General features: G+C 36.7%; 2 protein-coding genes across 4 annotated transcripts in view; one reads left to right on the top strand and one right to left on the bottom strand.

Annotated features, from left to right (window-relative positions):
* LOC123548739 (katanin p80 WD40 repeat-containing subunit B1-like) overlaps positions 1-19,683 on the bottom strand; it is a 115,877-nt gene that overhangs the window by 40,374 nt on the left and 55,820 nt on the right. The window lies entirely within an intron of this gene.
* On the top strand, positions 7,179-19,355 carry LOC128557790 (uncharacterized). Its single transcript, XM_053546087.1, has 2 exons — positions 7,179-7,582; positions 11,467-19,355. The coding sequence occupies exon 2, from the start codon at positions 11,468-11,470 to the stop codon at positions 13,604-13,606; it is 2,139 nt and encodes a 712-aa protein (XP_053402062.1). The 5' UTR covers positions 7,179-7,582; position 11,467; the 3' UTR covers positions 13,607-19,355.

The raw sequence follows: 19,683 nt of genomic DNA, 5'->3' as shown, positions 1-19,683 counted from the left end.
TTTACATGGACCACACACACTGAGAGACGGAAAGACGGACAAACGACGCCAAAACTCTATCCCTCCACTTTTGGCAGGGGATTATACATTTGGCCCAATTGTTTTGGATAAATCTGCTTAAATGTATCACTTTTTGTTACACAAAAGCACACAAAAGATATAAAAGCTACTAGTAGAAAAAATTTAAAAAGTCATTCTAGCTAGCCCATTTCCCCAGTGGCCAGATTTTAAAATAAATCAAAATAACACAAACAAATTCTGTTGATTTTCATTCATAATAGTGAAATTATTTTGAAAGCAGTCTACCAATTTCTGAGAAAAAATCAATTTTTAAAGTTTGCCATACAGCCATAAACAGAAAACAAGCCCGACCCCTGGTGGCCATATTTATAACCGTATCAAAATAACTTGTATGTGCAAATTTGGTAGAGGATCATCAAAGGAACATTGCTGTGAAATTACTCTGATACTAAGCTTTCTGATCAGAATATTTTTAAAAGTTTTCCTTTTGGTTGCTGTGGCTACCAGAATTCTATATGATTACCTAGATTGAAGGAATCTAAAAGAGGATCAGCCAAGGAACAATAAAGTTTAGTTGAAACTGGCTTAAGTAATTTAACAGACTGAAGATGTTCTTTCAAGTAACTGTGGATGATAGACATCCAAAGATCAATTTAACTGATCTGACTTTAATAACGGTGTAATTAATAATGATGGTGTAATTTATAAATAAGACTTATAATAACAATGTCATAAGTTCTACCAAGGTATCATCATGTCATGAGGACTAGCCCAAATAGACCATTCAATTTTGTGAAATTGTTTACAATTTAACCATAGACTCTTAGAGATTCTTATCCCTTTTAGATACATCCGTAACTTTGTATGACATAATGTTGCCCCTTGAAAAAAAACAACAAAAAAACCTGATATTGTATTAAACAAGAGCTCGTCGAACACGAAATGCCCCCCTTGATGCATTCAGTAATTACACAAGGAACAGAAATTATATGCTCACTGTAAACAAAAATTCTACCATTCTGGTTTAATCTGACCTTAACCTTTAACCTATTAACCTAACAAGAGATTACAGAGTGATCTTGGTGCCATCCACTGAGCCATTTTTGAATGTTCCAAATTTCAAGACTAGCTCAAGGTCAAAATCAAGGTCAAATTTCATTTCGGTACAAAACAATGTGTCTGTGGTCCAGATTTGAAAACTGTGGCTTGAGAAATGTGAAAGCAGGTCACTAGATCAATTTCAAGGTCAAAGTTCATTTCGGTAGTCAGAACTATGCATGTGCTTCAAATTTGGAGGCTGTAGCTTGAGAAATGTGAAAGTAAAGTAATAGGTAACAAGAGCTGTCGGAGGACAGCAATGCTCGACTATTCAACAGCCTTGTCAATTGAATGAATACAAAAGTCAATAAAAGGGGCATAATTTTGTAAAAATGGGAAAAAGGGTTATGGAACCTTCACAGAGCTTATCAGCTCATAAAGTGAACAAGTGCGTGAAGTTTCAATCCTTTCCCATAAGCGGATACTGAAATACCAGCTTACATACAAAAACTTAACCAAAAACTGCTAAGTCGAAAAAGGGGCATAATTTTGAAAAAAATGCAAAGTAGAGTTAAGGGACCTACACAGTGCATGTCACATCTTGACAGTGAACAAGTGTGTGAAGTTTCAATCCATTCCCATTAGTGGGTACTGAGATACCAGCTTACATACAAAACCTTAACCAAGAATTTCTAAGTTGAAAAAGAGGCATAATTTTGACAAAAATGCAAAGTAGAGTTATGGGACCTACACAGGACACGTCAGATCATGACAGTGAACAAATGTGTGAAGTTTCAATCCATTCCCACAAGTGGTTACTGAGATACCAGCTTACATACAAAACCTTAACCAAATCGGGACGCTGACGCCGACACACGGGTAAGTCCAATAGCTCTACTATTCTTTGAATAGTCGAGCTAAAAATCAATGTCAAATTTCAATTCAGAACACAAAAATATGCATGCGGTCCAAATTTGAAGCCTGTAGCTTCAGAAATGTGAAATAGGTCACTAGATCAACCTCAAGATCAAAGTTCATTTTGGTACACAAAACTATGCATGTGGTTCAAATTTGAAGGCTGTAGCTTGAGAAATGTGAAAGTAGGTCACTAGGTCAAAATCAAGGTCAAATTTTATTTCAGAACACAAAACCATACAAGTGGTCCAAATTTGAAGCCTGTAACTTCAAAAATGTGAAAGTAGGTCACTAGGTCAATCTCAAGATCAAAGTTCATTTCAGTACACAAACTATGCTTGTGGTTCAAATTTGTAGGCTGTAGCTTGAAAATGTGAAAGTAGGTCACTAGGTCAAAATCAAAGTCAAATTTTATTTTGGAACAAAATACTATGCATGTGGTCCAAATTTGAAGCATGTACCTTCAAAAATGTGAAAGTAGGTCACTAGGTCAATAACAAGGTCAAAGTTTTTTTTGGTACACAAACCTATGCATGAGGTCCAAATTTGAAGGTTGTAGCTACAGAAATGTGAAAGTAGGTCACTAGGTCAAGATCAAGATCAACTCATGTCAAGGTTCATCTTGCCACTCAAAACTATACACGTGGTCCAAATTTGAATGATGTAAGTTATGGACATGAAGATTCTAAGTTTTTCCCTATATACTGTTCAGGGTCACTGTGACCTTGACCTTTAAATACTGACCTCAAAATCAATAGGGGTCATCTGCTGGTCATTACCGACCTCCCTATCAACTTTCATGATCCTAGGCCCAAGTCTTCTTGAGTTATCATCCGGAAACCGTTTTACTATTCAGGGTCACTGTGACCTTGACTTTTGACAAACAGACCTCAAAATCAATAGGGGTCATCTGCTGGTGATGACCAACCTCCCTATCAACTTTCATGATCCTAGGTCCAAGCGTTCTTGAGTTATCATCCGGAAACGGATTGGTCTACATTCCGAACGACCGACCGACATCTGCAAAACAATATACCCCTCCTTCTTCGAAGTGGGGCATAATAAAGTCCACAATAGGGCCATACTAAAAACAAGAGCTGTCCGTAAGACAGCCAAGCTCGACTATTCGAAATATTGTCACAGAAGCAGGAAATTATTACCCAAAATGTTAAATATCAAAAGAGTTTTAAGTTCAAAACGGGACATAATTTGACCAAAATGCATATCAGAGTTGATGCTATCAACTAGTTTAATAACCCCGAAGAAACATGTTACGTTTCAATTCCATATCTGCATTAGTTTTGGAGATAGTAACTTGCATGTAAAACTTTAACCTGAATTTTCTAAGTCCAAAAGGGGGAATAATTTGCTCAAAATACATGTTAAGAGTTATGGAACTTGACCCAGTGAGGTTGGTAACTGACCTAGAAAAAGAATAAATAAGTTTCAAAGCTATATGCCTTTTGGTAATAGCTGTATGTACTTGCACGCAAAACTTTAACCAGGATTTTCTAAGTCCAAAAGGGGGCATAATTTGCCCAAAATACATGTCAGAGTTATGGGACTTGATTCTATCAACTAGTTTTATAACCCCGAAGACACGTGAAGTTTCAATTTAATATCTGCATTAGTTTTGGAGATAGTAACTTGCATGTAAAACTTTAACCTGAATTTTCTAAGTCCAAAAGGGGGCATAATTTGCTCAAAATACATGTCAGAGTTATGGGACTTGGCCCAGTGAGGTAGGTAATTGATCTAGAAAAAGAAAAAATAAGTTTCAAATCAATATGCCTTTTAGTAATAGCTGTATGTACTTGCACGCAAAACTTTAACCAGAATTTTCTAAGTCCAAAAGGGGGCATAATTTGGCCAAAATACATGTCAGAGTTACGGGACATGACCCAATGAGGTAGGTAATTGATCTAGAAAAAGAAAAAATAAGTTTCAAATCTATATGCCTTTTAGTAATAGCTGTATGTACTTGCACGCAAAACTTTAACCAAAATTTTCTAAGTACAAAAGGGGGCATAATTTGGCCAAAATGAAGGTCAGAGTTATGGGACTTGGTGCTATCAACTAGTTTTATAACCCCGAAGACACATGTGAAGTTTCAATTCAATATCTGCATTAGTTTTGGAGATAGTAACTTGCATGTAAAACTTTAACCTGAATTTTCTAAGTCCAAAAGGGGGCATAATTTGCTCAAAATACATGTTAGAGTTATGGAACTTGACCCAGTGAGGTTGGTAATTGACCTAGAAAAAGAATAAATAAGTTTCAAAGCTATATGCCTTTAAATGATAGCTGTATGTACTTGCATGCAAAAACTTAACCAAGGTGTGACGCCGACGCCGACGCCGACGCCAGGGTGAGTAGAATAGCTAGACTATTCTTCGAATAGTCGAGCTAACAAGAGCTGTCACTAATGGTGACAAATGCCCCCGCATCACCTTGACCTTTGACCTGGTGACCCCAAAGTCAGTAGGGGTGGTGTACTCAATAAGTACTATCAACATGTGAAGTTTGAAGGTCCTGGATGAAGTGGTTCGCATGTAAAGTGCCTTCATGCAAAAAGTTAACGTTGGCCCCTTTGACCTTGACCTTTGACCTGGTGACCCCAAAGTCAGTAGGGTAGGTGTACTAGTACTATCAGCATGTAAAGTTTGAAGGTCCTGGGTGAAGTGGTTCGCGAGTAAAGTGCCTTCATGCAAAAAGTTAACGTTGGCCCCTGTGACCTTGACCTTTGACCTGGTGACCCCAAAGTCAGTAAGAGTGGTGTACTCAATAAGTACTATCAGCAGGTGAAGTTTGAAGGTCCTGGGTGCTATATTTCGCGAGTAAAGTGCCTTCATGCAAGAAGTTAACGTTGGCCCCTGTGACCTTGACCTTTGACCTAGTGACCCCAAAGTCAATAAGAGTGGTGTACTCAATAAGTACTATCAGCATGTGAAGTTTGAAGGTCCTGGGTGCAGTGGTTCGCAAGTAAAAGGCCTTCATGCAAAAAGTTAATGTTGGCCCCTGTGACCTTGACCTTTGACCTGGTGACCCCAAAGTCAGTAGGGGTGGTATACTCAATAAGTACTATCAGCATGTGAAGTTTGAAGGTCCTGGGTGCAGTGGTTCGCGAATAAAGTGCCTTCATGCAAAAAGTTAATGTTGTGACTAACGAACTAACGAACAAACGAATGGACGAACAGTTGAAAACTAATATGCCTCCCTTTGGGGGCATAAAAAAATACTTAAGACATGAAAGTTATGGCCACTCATTTCAAATTTTGTTGATGAGGTATACCAAGTTTCATTTCAGTTGGATGGAAACTGTAGAAATTGAGTACACAACGTACTAATGTAGATGCAATATTTTTGGAGTTGAGTACACAATGTACTAATGTAAATGCAATTATTTCTGGAGTTCAGCACACAATGTTCTAATGCAGATGCTATATTTCTGGAGTTGAGTACTCAATGTACTAATGTAAATGCATATATTTCTGGAGTTGAGTACACAATGTACTAATGTGATGCAATATTTTTGGAGTTGAGTACACAATGTACTAATGTAAATGCAATTATTTCGGAGTTGAGCACACAATGTACTAATAAAGATGCAATATTTCTGGAGTTGAGTACACAATGTACTAATGTAAATGCAATATATTTCTGGAGTTGAGTACACAATGTACTAATATAGATGCAATATTTCTGGAGTTGAGTACACAATGTACTAATGTAAACACAATATATTTCTGGAGTTGAGTACACAATGTACTAATGTAAATGCAATATATTTCTGGAGTTGAGCACTTAATGTACTAATATAGATGCAATATTTCTGCAGTTGAGTACACAATGTACTAATGTAAATGCAATATATTTCTGGAGTTGAGCACACAATGTACTAATATAGATGCAATATTTCTGGAGATGAGTACACAATGAACTAATGTAAATGCAATATATTTCTGTAGTTGAGTACACAATGTACTAATATAGATGCAATATTTCTGCAGTTCAATACACAATGTACTAATGTAAATGCAAAATATTTCTGGAGTTGAGTACACAATGTACTAATATAGATGCAATATTTCTGCAGTTCAATACACAATGTACTAATGTAAATGCAAAATATTTCTGGAGTTGAGTACACAATGTACTAATATAGATGCAATATTTCTGCAGTTGAGTACACAATGTACTAATGTAAATGCAATATATTTCTGGAGTTGAGCACACAATGTACTAATATAGATGCAATATTTCTGGAGTTGAGTACACAATGTACTAATGTAAATGCAATATATTTCTGTAGTTGAGTACTCAATGTACTAATATAGATGCAATATTTCTGGAGTCGAGTACACAATGTACTAATGTAAATGCAATATATTTCTGGAGTTGAGCACACAATTTACTAATATAGATGCAACATATTTTTGAAGTTGAGAACACAATGTACTAATGCAGATGCTATATCTCTGGAGTTGAGTACTCAATGTACTAATATAGATGCAATATTTCTGGAGTTGAGTACACAATGTACTAATATAGATGCAATATTTCTGCAGTTCAATACACAATGTACTAATGTAAATGCAAAATACTTCTGTAGTTGAGTACACAATGTACTAATATAGATGCAATATTTCTGGAGTTGAGTACACAATGTACTAATGTAAATGCAATATATTTCTGTAGTTGAGTACACAATGTACTAATATAGATGCAATATTTCTGGAGTTGAGTACACAATGTACTAATGTAAATGCAATATATTTCTGTAGTTGAGTACACAATGTACTAATATAGATGCAATATTTCTGGAGTCGAGTACACAATGTACTAATGTAAATGCAATATATTTCTGGAGTTGAGCACACAATTTACTAATATAGATGCAACATATTTTTGAAGTTGAGAACACAATGTACTAATGCAGATGCTATATCTCTGGAGTTGAGTACTCAATGTACTAATGTAAATGCAATATATCTCTGGAGTTTTACTGTACATGCAATATTTTTGAAGTTGAGAACACAATGTACTAATGCAAATGCAATATTTCTGGAGTTGAGTACACAATGTACTAATGCAAATGCAATATTTCTAAGTCCTAAAATTAGCCATTACTCCAAAAATATTAGTAGTACATGAATGTCAAAGTAACACATGCATGTCAACATTATATTGATGATGTATACTAACTTTTATTTCAATTTGTTGGAAACTGAATATGCCTACAGGTGGCAGACACAGTGTCTTTTATCAAATAGACACAAAGAACTACTGAGCTAAGCAAAAGCACTTTGTAGGTCCTCATCATATACACAATCATAGTGAAAGTCAAAACTGTAAGGGGAATAATGAGCAGTTGTTCTAATCTAATCAAGTGAATGAATTACCTCCCTTAGTTTAACAAAAATGAAAGAGGAAGTAAATTGAATAAATTTCCAAAAAAATTAAAACAGAAAATAGATTGAAAGTAAATTTCAAAAAAAAAAAAATAATAAAACAGAAAACAGATTGGAAGTAATTTTTATCCTATACCATTTACGGCAGAAAATTAGACAATAACCACAATCACACTTCTTAAGAAAAATCTTTCAAGGTGAGTTAAGGCAGGCACTTTTTTTACATTTTTAAAGTATATCTTTATGGCAACAGTTTTAAAGGGACTGGCCTCCAGATTGTTCAAAAACAAAAATTTTTTTTTTTAGATATCTGGAAATAAATGCTATATATTATTAACTCTTTCGCTGCCAGGGACCCTAAAGATAAACTTCCGCCCAGTGCCAGGCATTTCTGCGAGTATTCCTGAAAATGACATAATTATGCTCACTTACAAGTAAACTGTTTGTTTATTTATGAATGTATCCTAATGAAACTTCACATACATTATGGGGATACCTTCTTGAGTTGATTCTGTACATTATTTACTGTATTTAGTCTTATATTCTGTCCATTCTGAATGTTTTGCATAACATGTCTTTGGTTATGCTGATTCACTCTTTGTGGCTGACGATTTCTAACTTGCGGTGGATGGGGAATGTTTTCTTCATCTGAATTTTCGGATGAAATGACACTACTTTCGTCAATTTCGTAGCAATCTCCGAATCGGAATCGTTAAATATAGTTTGCAAAACCTCGCTGACATGTTTTCTACCACGAGGAGGCATTTTACACAGATATCTATTCCAAATCCTAAAGAAGATGCAAAAATCGCCCAGCAGTTTTGCACAATCTTGCACTTGAATAAAATCATGGATAAAAGCTGTTACCGGAAGTTTTCAAATGAAATAGGCGAAGAACGACTACTCCTCCCTAAGATGTTCAGTAATTTCAATTACATTTATTATTTTTATTATTATAATTAGCAACAGTGTACAAATTCGACTAAAGTCGCTATCGGCAACGTATGGGCGATTCGACTTTAGTCGCTATCGGCAGCGAAAGAGATTTCTTAAGAAGGCTTTAAAACTAAATTACTGACAACCTATATGTTACAGAAATACATGAGAATTTTCTGTTTTTACTACTTTTTATGATGAAAATCGAAAAGCATTTGTAACGCTTTTACTCCAGCTAAACTGTCTCCATAATATATATCTACATTTTGAAGTCATAATTCACTACTTCCACTATAGCGATACTGGTTACGACGACAGGTAAATGTCTTTATTGCCGTGGCGGACTCAGTTCATTCGGTTATCTTTTTTTTTTATCTTGATTTGGAATTTTTTAAATATTTTAGAAACAAGAGGACCATGATGGTCCTGAATCGCTCACCTCTTTCCACATGACCCAGTTTTAAGTATGACGTCGTTTTTTCTATTATTTGACATAGTGACCTAGTTTTTGAGCTCATGTGACCCAGTTTTGAACTTGACCTAGATATTATCAAGATAAAAATTCTGACCAATTTTCATGAAGATCCATTGAAAAATATGGTCTCTAGAGAGGTCAAAAGATTTTAATAATTTTAGACCTACTGACCTAGTTTTTGACCGCAGTTGACCCAGTTTCAAACCTGACCTAGATATCATCAAGATGAACATTCAGACCAACTTTCATACAGATCCCATGAAAAGTATGATCTCTAGAGAGGTCACAAGGTTTTTTTATTATTTGACCTACTGACCTAGTTTTTTACAGCACGTGACCCAGTTTCAAACTTGACCTAGATATCATCAAGGAGAACATTTAGACCAATTTTTATGGAGATCCATTCACAAGTATGGTCTCTAGAGAGGTCACAAGGTTTTTCTATTTTTAGACCTAATGACCTAGTTTTTGACCGCACATGACCCTGTTTCAAACTTTACCTAGATATCATCAAGATGAACATTCAGACCAATTTTCATACAGATCCCATGAAAAATATGGCCTTTAGAGAGGTCACAAGGTTTTTCTATTATTTAACCTACTGACCTAGTTTTTGACCGCACGTGACCCACTTTCGAACTTGACCTAGGTATCATCAAGCTGAACATTCTGACCAATTTTCATGAAGATCACATGAAATATATGGCCTCTAGAGAGGTCACAAGGTTTTTCTATTTTTAGACCTACTGACCTAGTTTTTGACCGCACATGACCCAGTTTCGAACTTGACCTAGATATCATCAAGATGAACATTCAGACCAACTTTCATACAGATCCCATGAAAAATATGGCCTCTAGAGAGGTCACAAGGTTTTTCTATTATTTGACCTACTGACCTAGTTTTTCAAGGCACGTGACCCAGTTTCGAACTTGACCTAGATATTATCAAGGCGAACAATCTGACCAATTTTCATGAAGATCTTGTGAAATATATGGCCTCTAGAGAGGTCACAAGGTTTTTCTATTTTTAGACCTACTGACCTAGTTTTTGAAGGCACGTGACCCAGTTTCAAACTTGACCTAGATATTACCAAGGTGAACATTCTGACCAAGTTTCATGAAGATCTTTGAAATATATGGCCTCTAGAGAGGTCACAAGGTTTTTCTATTTTTAGACCTACTGACCTAGTTTTTGATGGCACGTGACCCAGTTTCGAACTTGACCTAGATATCATCAAGATGAACATTCTGACCAACTTTCATAAAGATCCCATGAAAAATGTGACCTCTAGAGTGGTCACAAGCAAAAGTTTACGGACGCACACACGCACGCACGGACGGACGGACGACGGACGCCGCGCGATCACAAAAGCTCACCTTGTCACTTTGTGACAGGTGAGCTAACAAAAACTCATATTCTAATCTTTATAATATGACCAAACTTCAATTTGAAAGAAAGATTGATTATATTTAGCCAAGTCTGAAGGTCAGTGCCTTTAATTGAAAACTTTATTTTGTTAAAAAAAAATTCATCCTGCCCTATTAACAGTTGCAATTCATAATACAGCATCACAAATACAAATATATAGAGAATAAGAGATGCTTTTGAGAAAAGCGCATGTCTCCCACAACTGCCCCTATGAAAAATGTTAGTTTCTCTAGATATTTTAGACGAGTGGATCCAATTAGATGGTCTGGATGAGTGGACCCAATCAGTAATTCAAGGGCCATAAATCAAAAGTGCCAGGGCGGATTTGACTAGTTATCAAACTTGGGTAAGGTCTTATGGCCAAACACATTTTGTTCAAGTCTGGTGAAGATCGGATGAGAAATGTTCGACTTAGAGAGCGGACAAGAGTAAACAGACGGATTTTTTCGGTAATTCAAGGGCTGTAACTCTAAAATGCCTGGACCGATTTGGCTAGTTATCGAACTTGGCTGAGGTCTCATGGTCAAACACATTTTGTTCAAGTTTGGTGAAGATCGCATGAGAAATGTTCGACTTAAGAGTGCGGACAAGAGTAAAAAGGCCGATTTTTCGATAATTCAAGGGCCGTAACTCCAAAATGCCTGGTCCGATTTGGCTAGTTATCGAACTTGGCCGAGGTCTCATGGTCAAACACATTTTGTTCAAGTTTGGTGAAGATCGGATGAGAAATGTTTGATTAAGAGTGCGGTCATGAGTAAAAAGGCCAATTTTTTGATAATTCAAGGGCCATAACTCCAAAATGCCTGGACCGATTTGGCTAGTTATCGAACTTGGCCGAGGTCTCATGGTCAAACACAATTTGTTTAAGTTTGGTGAAGATTGGATGAGAAATATTCGAATTAGAGTGCGGACAAGAGTAAAAAGACCGATTTTTGGTAATTCAAGGGCCATAACTCCAAGATGCCTGGACCGATTTGGCTAGTTATCGAACCTGGCCGAGGTCTTATGGTCAAACACATTTTGTTCAAGTTTGGTGAAAATCGGATGAGAAATGTTCGACTTAGAGTGCGGACAAGCTTTGTGACAGACACACACACACACACACAGACTGGAGTAATAAATGGAAATATAAATATTATTGGTTTCCTTTCCTTGTTATTTTAATTTAAGATCACAACAAGATGGAAGGTGAATGATGCAGTTTATAAATATTATTAATTCTTTTTGTTTTACATTTTCAGAATGTCTCAAGACCCTGATTATTACTGGACTATCTCACTGAATCTGTCCCAGGTGCTCAATGATATTGGTGTCAATGAGAAAATGATTCTGAAGAGGAGGAGGATGGTCCTGTTAAGGGAAATAATGGCACATAGTAGATACGGATTGCTGGGTACAAATATTTCCTTGTATCATTTTGGAAGCCAGTCTGAAGGGTCAATAACAATAGGACTCTGTTCAGACAGTGATGCACTCATCTGCGACAGTGCATTTATTGTTATACAGGACTGGAGTGAGTGGCAACCTGGCAGGGACAATCTACTGATGATCCAGGATGAGACCACATCGCCAGGTTACTGTCTACTACAATGTCTGAGGGATGATGAGCCTCTTCCTCTTCATACTGCTCTACTTGATCATGAACCAGACAGATATCATACAGTAAGCAGAGGTAACGTGCTGATGAAGAACACAGCTCATAGAGATTTTGGTTTAGCAGGAAGTGTAATAAATGGTCCTGCTTCATCAAGGCAAGGAAGTCCTGGTTGTTGTGATCAAGATTTTGTCCGAGCATTCCACTGTAAATCATGGCCTGTAGAAGCCCAACCATGGTTATTACAACAAGGTATAGGAAGATGGCCTACAGAAGAAATGAAGAGATACTGTGAGACTACAGGATGTTTTGTTGTACCTGTGAGCAGTAAAAATGGCCAGAATGAAGATCTTGAATGGAGAATATCTACTTCCCACGCTGAAAGATGTCTGATGTTCAGTTTAAACATCACACAATTAAGATGTTACATTCTGATGAAGATGATTCTTAAAACATTCATAAATCCTCAGTGTGATGGTGTCCTTTCAAGTTTCATGTGTAAAACTGTTTTATTTCATTGTATACAAAATACATGTTCAAAGAACTGGGTGCAATCTAACTTACTCCCATGTTTGATGTGCTGCCTTACAGTATTACAGAACTTTGTAAGACAAGAAAACTGTCCAAATCTTATGTTGCCTGAAAACAACCTAATGGCCAGAAGAATTTCTCCTCATAACAAACTCAGAATTATTGAAATACTACAAAAGATCATACAAAGTAAGGGTCGTGCACTGCTGAAGATTCCCATTGATGACCTTGGTACAAGACTACAAGTGAAGATAAATATGGGTGAAGCTTTTCAGTATCATGAAACTCCAGGCCAAATGTATGCTAAAATTTCAACAGAGCTGCTAATTAATATTACCAAATGCATAAGTGTCAGTTACAAGTTCCTTTTAGGATCAATGCATGATGGAAATGAAATGGTGTATGAGAGGTTATCAGACTTTACATTAACACTAACAAGAATGTACAGAGCAATGGGTTTTAACAGTTTGGAAAAATCTGCACTGAAGCTTTTCGCACCACTGCTTTCATCTTCACTAGGGTCTGTGATAGCATCTCATGACATTTACACTACTCACAGTATATCTCCAGAAGCACTGTCCTGGTTTTCAGTTGGTTTGAACTCAGATGTGGCATCTGGTAGATTGAAACTTGCATCAGCACTATGCTGTGTAGGAGATATGGAAAAAGCAGTGTTTGTTCTGAGGAATATAGAAGAAATGTATGATCTGAATACTGTTGAACCTGTGTGTGACTGCTATGATCATCCGCAGTATTACGTAAGGCAAGGATTCATAAATAAATGTAATACTGGACATGAAGAACTAATACAACATAACACAGCATTTTGTGTTAGATTTCTGCAGTGTGAAATTTGCTGTGTTCCTAAAGAGCTACAGTATGAAATGTTTAGATCTACACAAGAGGACAGGCTTGAAAGGAATGAAATATCTGACGTCTGGATGGATTGGGCAGTGGTTGATTCTCTACCAAACCTCTACTTCCTGCAGTACAAGACTTACGGCTCTCTTCAGAGAGTGGCAGACCAACAATGTGCACTTGCAAAACTTGTCACTACCATTGAAACAGAAAGAAATCTAGGTCACAGGGAAACAGCACTGAACTTACTAGGTCAGTGTATGGAACAAGAAAACCAACATATTGATGCTTTACGCTGCTATATGATATCTCTTAAAATTCGAGCAAGAAACAATGCCGCAAATTTTCTATCTGTAGACTTCTTTATGTATTATTCAACATGCAGGAACCTGCACTGAACTGAACAGGGTACTGCTGAAAGCCTGAGTACCTGCATGAAGATGCTGCAATACACACTGTTTGTATTTATACATGTAACATGTGCTATTACATGGTAACTTTAGAGAACTTTTAAAAGTCAATGAATAAATCATGAAGATTTCATGAATTCACATAATTTACACAAAATAATTATATCTGCCTGGAGTACAAACATTATGTTGCTATAGAAACATCTATGTATTACGGAATTCAGTTAGGACCATTGCCTTTGAATGTGCTGATCTGAAATGCGATACTCTGTAGTACACTGATGAAAAAACTAAATCATGAAGCTATGGTAAAGAAAACACGAGATTACAATGATGATAACGTGATTCTATATTAACGAAAATTCGATCATATGATTTTACGATGGTAATAATGTAATATACTATTGTGTTTTCACCATCATACTGTCATATTTTCACCATCATAATATCCCGTATTCGTTATCGTAGTATCATGATTCCGCAATTTCGTAACCATACTATTCCGTTATCACCATGGTACTGTCATGTTATCACCATTTTATTGCTGTGTTATCATCATCATACTGTCACGTTTTCATCATCATTCTATCTGGTAGTGGATATTGATGAAGATCGACAGCTGATTTTTTTGTAACATTCTGAATTAATTCATTAACATGTGTCTTGTGCAAGGTGCTTGAATACACTGTTTCCTTATTGTTAACCACTTCAACAACCATGGTATTCTGTATGACCTGCAGCATGGTTTTAGGGAAAAAAGAGCGTGTGTTACCCAGTTAGTTATGTTAGTAAATGATCTGGTCACTTCAGTCTACAATAAGAAACAAGTAGATCTTATACTGCTAGATTTTAGTAAGGCTTTCGACAAGGTTAGCCATGAGAAACTTCTTCTAAAAATACACAAATATAGAGTCAGAGGTAACACATTAAGATGGGTCAAAACCTTTTTAGATAACAGGATTCAATCAGAAGTCCTAAACGTCACTACCTCTGATGCCATCCTAATATCATCAGGTGTCCTACAGGTGTCTACTTGGTCCCCTGCTCTTCCTAGCTTACATAAATGACCTCCCACAAAACATCAGCTCCGAAGTTCGTCTCTTTGCAGATGACACGGCAATATATCTAACTCTCAAATTTCTAGACAAGAAGACCATGATGGTCTTGAATCGCTCACCTGTCCCCACATGACCCAGATTTAAACTGAGCATTACATTGTTTTTTTTCTATTATTTGACATAGTGACCTAGTTTTTGAGCTCATGTTACCCAGTTTTGAATTTGACCTAGATGTCATCAAGATAAAAATTTTAACCAATTTTCATGAAGATCCATTGAAAAATATGGCCTCTTGAAAGGTAACGAGGTTTTTCTATTATTTGACCGTAATGACCTAGTTTTTAAAGGCACATGACCTAGTTTCAAACCTGACCTAGATATTATCAAGGTTAACATTCTCACCAATTTTCATGATGATCTCATTAAAAGTATGGCCTCTAGAGAGCTCACAAGGTTTTTCTATTTTTAGACCTACTGACCTAGTTTTTGACCATTTGTGACCCAGTTTCGAATTTTGACCTAGATATCATCAAGATGAACATTCAGACCAACTTTCATACTGATCGTATAAAAAATATTGCCTCTAGAGAGGTCACAAGGTTTCTCTATTTTTAGGCCTACTGACCTAGTTTCTGAATGCATGTGACCCAGTTTCGTACTTGACCTAGATATCATCAAGGTGAATATTCTCACTAATTTTCAAGAAGATCCATTGATATTAGACCTACTGACCTAGTTTTGGACCACATGTAACCCAGTTTCAAACTTGACTTAAATATCATCAAGGTGAATTCTGACCAATTTCATTCTGACCAATTTTCATGAAGATCCATTCAAAAATATGGCCTCTAGGGATGTCACAAGGTTTTTCTATTTTTAGACCTACTGACCTAGTTTTTGACTGCATGTGACCCAGTTTCGAATTTGACCTAGATATCATAAATGTGAACATTCTGACCAATTTTCATGAAGAGCTCATGAAAAGTATGGCCCCTAGAGAAGTCACAAAGTTTTTCTATTTTTAGACCTACTGACCTAGTTTTATACTGCACGTGACCCAGTTTCGAATCTGACCTAGATATTATCAAAATGAACACTCTGACCAACTTTCATACAGATCCCAAGAAAAATATGGCCTCTAGAGAGAACACAAGGTTTCTCTATTTTTAGACTTACTGACCTAGTTTTTTACCGCACGTGACCCAGTTTCGAACCTAACCGATTTTTATGAAGATCCATTTTTTTCTTTTGTCGCTGTTTACCAGCTCAAGAGCAGATTTACATTAGAACGACTCTGTTTACCGTTTAAAAGCGTATAAAATTAAAAAAAAAAAAACGTTCTTCAACCATACAGTGCTCTGATGGGTAAGCGACAAATATACATTCTTCAACGATACAAGCGCTCTTTTGGGTTGGAACCAAATATATATTCCTCAACGATACAGTGCTCTTTTGGATATTGCAAAAAAAGAGTCCTAACTTTTGCCAACATGCCCACAACGTTCAAATATGTTTAAAAATAATGAGTAATGACCGATATGACCAATAAGATCAATTTTAATGATCACCTTTATAATTTTATTGGGATAACCCATATATTGTCTTCAGATCTACGTAAGTCTTATGTTTGTCTCATAAGGCTTTATTATGCGTGATCTGAATTTAAATAGGCCTGGGTTTTCTCAAGAATACTTAAATTATGCAAATTTGATAGTTTATTGATCTATATCGATAACAAGAGCTGTCACTAATGGTGACAAATGCCCCAGCAGCGCCTTGACCTTTGACCTGGTGACCCAAAAGTCAATAGGGGTTGTGTACTCAATAAGTACTATCAGCATGTGAAGTTTGAAGGTCCTGGGTGTAGTGGTTCATGAGTTAAGTGCCTTCATGCAAAAAGTTAACATTGGCTCCTGTGACCTTGACCTTTGACCCCAAAGTCAGCAGAGGTGGTGTACTCAATAAGTACTATCAGCATGTGAAGTTTGATGGTCTTGGGTACAGTGGTTTCTGAGTAAAGTGCCTTCATGTAAAAAGTTAACATGGGCCTCTGTGACCTTGACCTTTGACCTGGTGACCCTAAAGTCAGTAAGGTCGTGTACTCAATAAGTACTATCACCATGTGAAGTTTGAAGGTCCTGGTTGCAGTGGTTCGTGAGTAAATGCCTTCATGCAAATAGTTAACATTGGGACGAACGAACGAACAAACTAACAAATTGACGGACAGTTGAAAACTAATATGCTTCACTTAGTGGGTATAAAACAAGAGCTGTCAGTAGACAGCGTGCTCGACTATTCTCAGTGCTTGATAGTATAATATAAGCCATGAGTAACACTTTAACACTACAATAAGCATATTCTAAGTTGAAAAGGGGCCATAATTCAGTCAAAATGCTTGACAGAGTTGCCTCCTCCTTTTTACAGACTGGGGTCATGATGGTAAACAAGTATGCAAAATATGAAAGCAAAATCACAATGGACTTTAAAAATATTTGGGGTGGTATGCAAACTTCAACATTTATTCTAAGTCAAAAAGGGGCCATAATTCAGTCAAAGTCAAATGCTTCATAGAGTTGCCCCCTCCTTTTTACAGACTGGGGTCATGATGGTAAACAAGTATGCAAAATATGAAAACATCTCAATGGACTTTGAAAATATTTGGGGTGGTACGCAAACTTTAACATTTGTGTGACGCTCACGCTAACTCTAACGTTCACGCTAACGCTCTCGCCGACACCGGGGCGAGTAGGATAGCTCCCCTATTCTTCAAACAGTTGAGCTAAAAAATTGCACCAGTTCATAATAGTTTATGTAAGGATTATTATAGTAATACTAGTACTATGGGATAAAAAACAACATTATTTAAATTGAATCTATGATAGTTTGTTTTAATTTACAGTACAATAACTAGTTCTTGTTCAAAACACAATCAAATGATCAATAATCAACTTTTGTATTTGTTTCGATTCTGGGTCCAGTTGTTCGAAACTTTAACAGGCGATTAAGCTAACGGTTGATTAACTTTTAGAGTTATTTTTCGGCATTTCAGACGACCTTGAAAAATAAAAGTATGAGGTAAGAATTATGAACAATGAAAATTCTTTACAATTAAATCAAAACATCATACCTGTGTTTCTCACCAAGTGTAGTATTTTTAACCAAAATTTAACCGGCAGTTAATTTAACAGCCGGTTAAAGTTTCGAACAACTGGTCCCAGGGAATTGCTAATTGTGCAAGCTGCCACCGTTTTGACACTTTTTAATTGGTGCCGACTTATCTCACTGAATGCTTCACAGTTTTAAAAAGTTTTGCAATTATAGGTAACGGGGTCGTTAATTGGCACATGATCACTTGCTAATCTCCTGCGGCGTAGATTGCAAATTCGATAACCATGGTAGTGCTGTCTGACACGTGTAGGTTTCACATGTTAGGACAGAAGTACTAGTAGATCTATTCCTGTAGATCTCACGATTTTTTCCCCCCAAAAATTGAAAATCCATGAATTTACATCCCCACAAAACAGCTATTTTGGCCAAAACCACAAATTTCGTGCCGACTAAATTAAATGATTTCACAGTAGACCGAGCTACAACTGTTGCCTTTAGAGTGTTCACAAACTTTTTCTTTGATTGACCATGTGACCTAGGTTTTAACCTCAAATGACCCAGAATAAAACTGGGCCTAGAGATCATCAAGAAAAACATTCTGACCAAGTTTCATAGAGATTGAGTCACAACTGTGGCCTCTAGAATGTTTACAAGCTTTACCTTTGATCAGGTCTACTGACCTAGTTTTTGACCCCACATGACCAAGTTTAAACTTTGACCTAGAGATCAACAAGACAAAATTTAATATTCTGACAAAGTTCCATAAATATAGGGTCACAACTGTGGCCTCTCGAGTGCTCACAAGCTTTTCCTTTGATCTGGTCTACTGACCTACCTATTGACCCCACATGACCCAGATTCGAACCTGACCTAGAGATCATCAAAACAAACATTCTGACCAAATCTCATAAGTTTGAATCACAACTGTGGCCCCTAGAGTGTTCAAAAGATTTTCCTTTGATCTGGCCTACTGACCTACTTTTTGACCCCACATGGCCAAGATTCAAACTTGACCTAGAGATCATCAAGACAAACATTCTGACTAAGTTTCATAAATACTGGGTCACAACCTTGGCCTCTAGAGTGTTCACAAAGCTTTTTCCTTTGACCTAGCCTACAGATCTAGTTGACACTACATAACCCAGTTTCGAACTTGACTTATCAAGACGAACATTCTGACCAAGTTTCATGAAGATTGGGTCATAAATGTGGCCTCTAGAGTGTTCACAAGGCAAATGTTGACGGACGCAAATGTTGACGGACGCCACACGACAGATGCCGACTGACGCCGGACAATGACTGGTCACAATAGCTCACCTTGGTGAGTTTACATGTAAGCTACAAAATCTGACAATCAATTTCCAGGCTACCTGATATGGAGTTTCAAATATTAAAATGCAAAATGTGTGAAAATACGCCGGGAAAGTTTTACACAGGTCTTGTTAAAAACATAATGATCAGAAATACGTTGTAAAATATATTTTAATGAAAAACAGTATGTATTTATCTTTTTTACGCGAGCTATAAATTTTACATTTTATACAAATGTAATTTAGGACGTTGGGTCCCGATACCGGCTATTAGCTATGCCTGAGTCATTGGTATTTACTCCCCTTGAATTCTCTTCAATATAAAGGTACGCGGGTGTCAAGATATGAGTTATGTGACCCAGGGAAGTTCCTACGCCTTTAACTTGAACAATGAAATGGGTCCACTCGCTAAGGTGACTATGTTTTAGACTAGCTGACAAACGAAATAGAATGTCCTTTGTTAAAACGTTAGCTGGCGAGACCAAATATCTCTTATATAAGATTTTCCTCTGGCTACCTTGCCTAAATGATTCGTGTACCAATGATTCGTAAATGTTTTCAATTATGAGCTAGATAATTTCATAGATGC

Source organism: Mercenaria mercenaria, chromosome 6 (genome assembly GCF_021730395.1).
Source record: "Mercenaria mercenaria strain notata chromosome 6, MADL_Memer_1, whole genome shotgun sequence".
NCBI classification, from domain to species: Eukaryota; Metazoa; Mollusca; class Bivalvia; order Venerida; family Veneridae; genus Mercenaria; species Mercenaria mercenaria.
The sequence above is the reverse complement of the archived record's forward strand: the minus strand, read 5'-3'. Positions and strand labels throughout refer to the sequence as shown.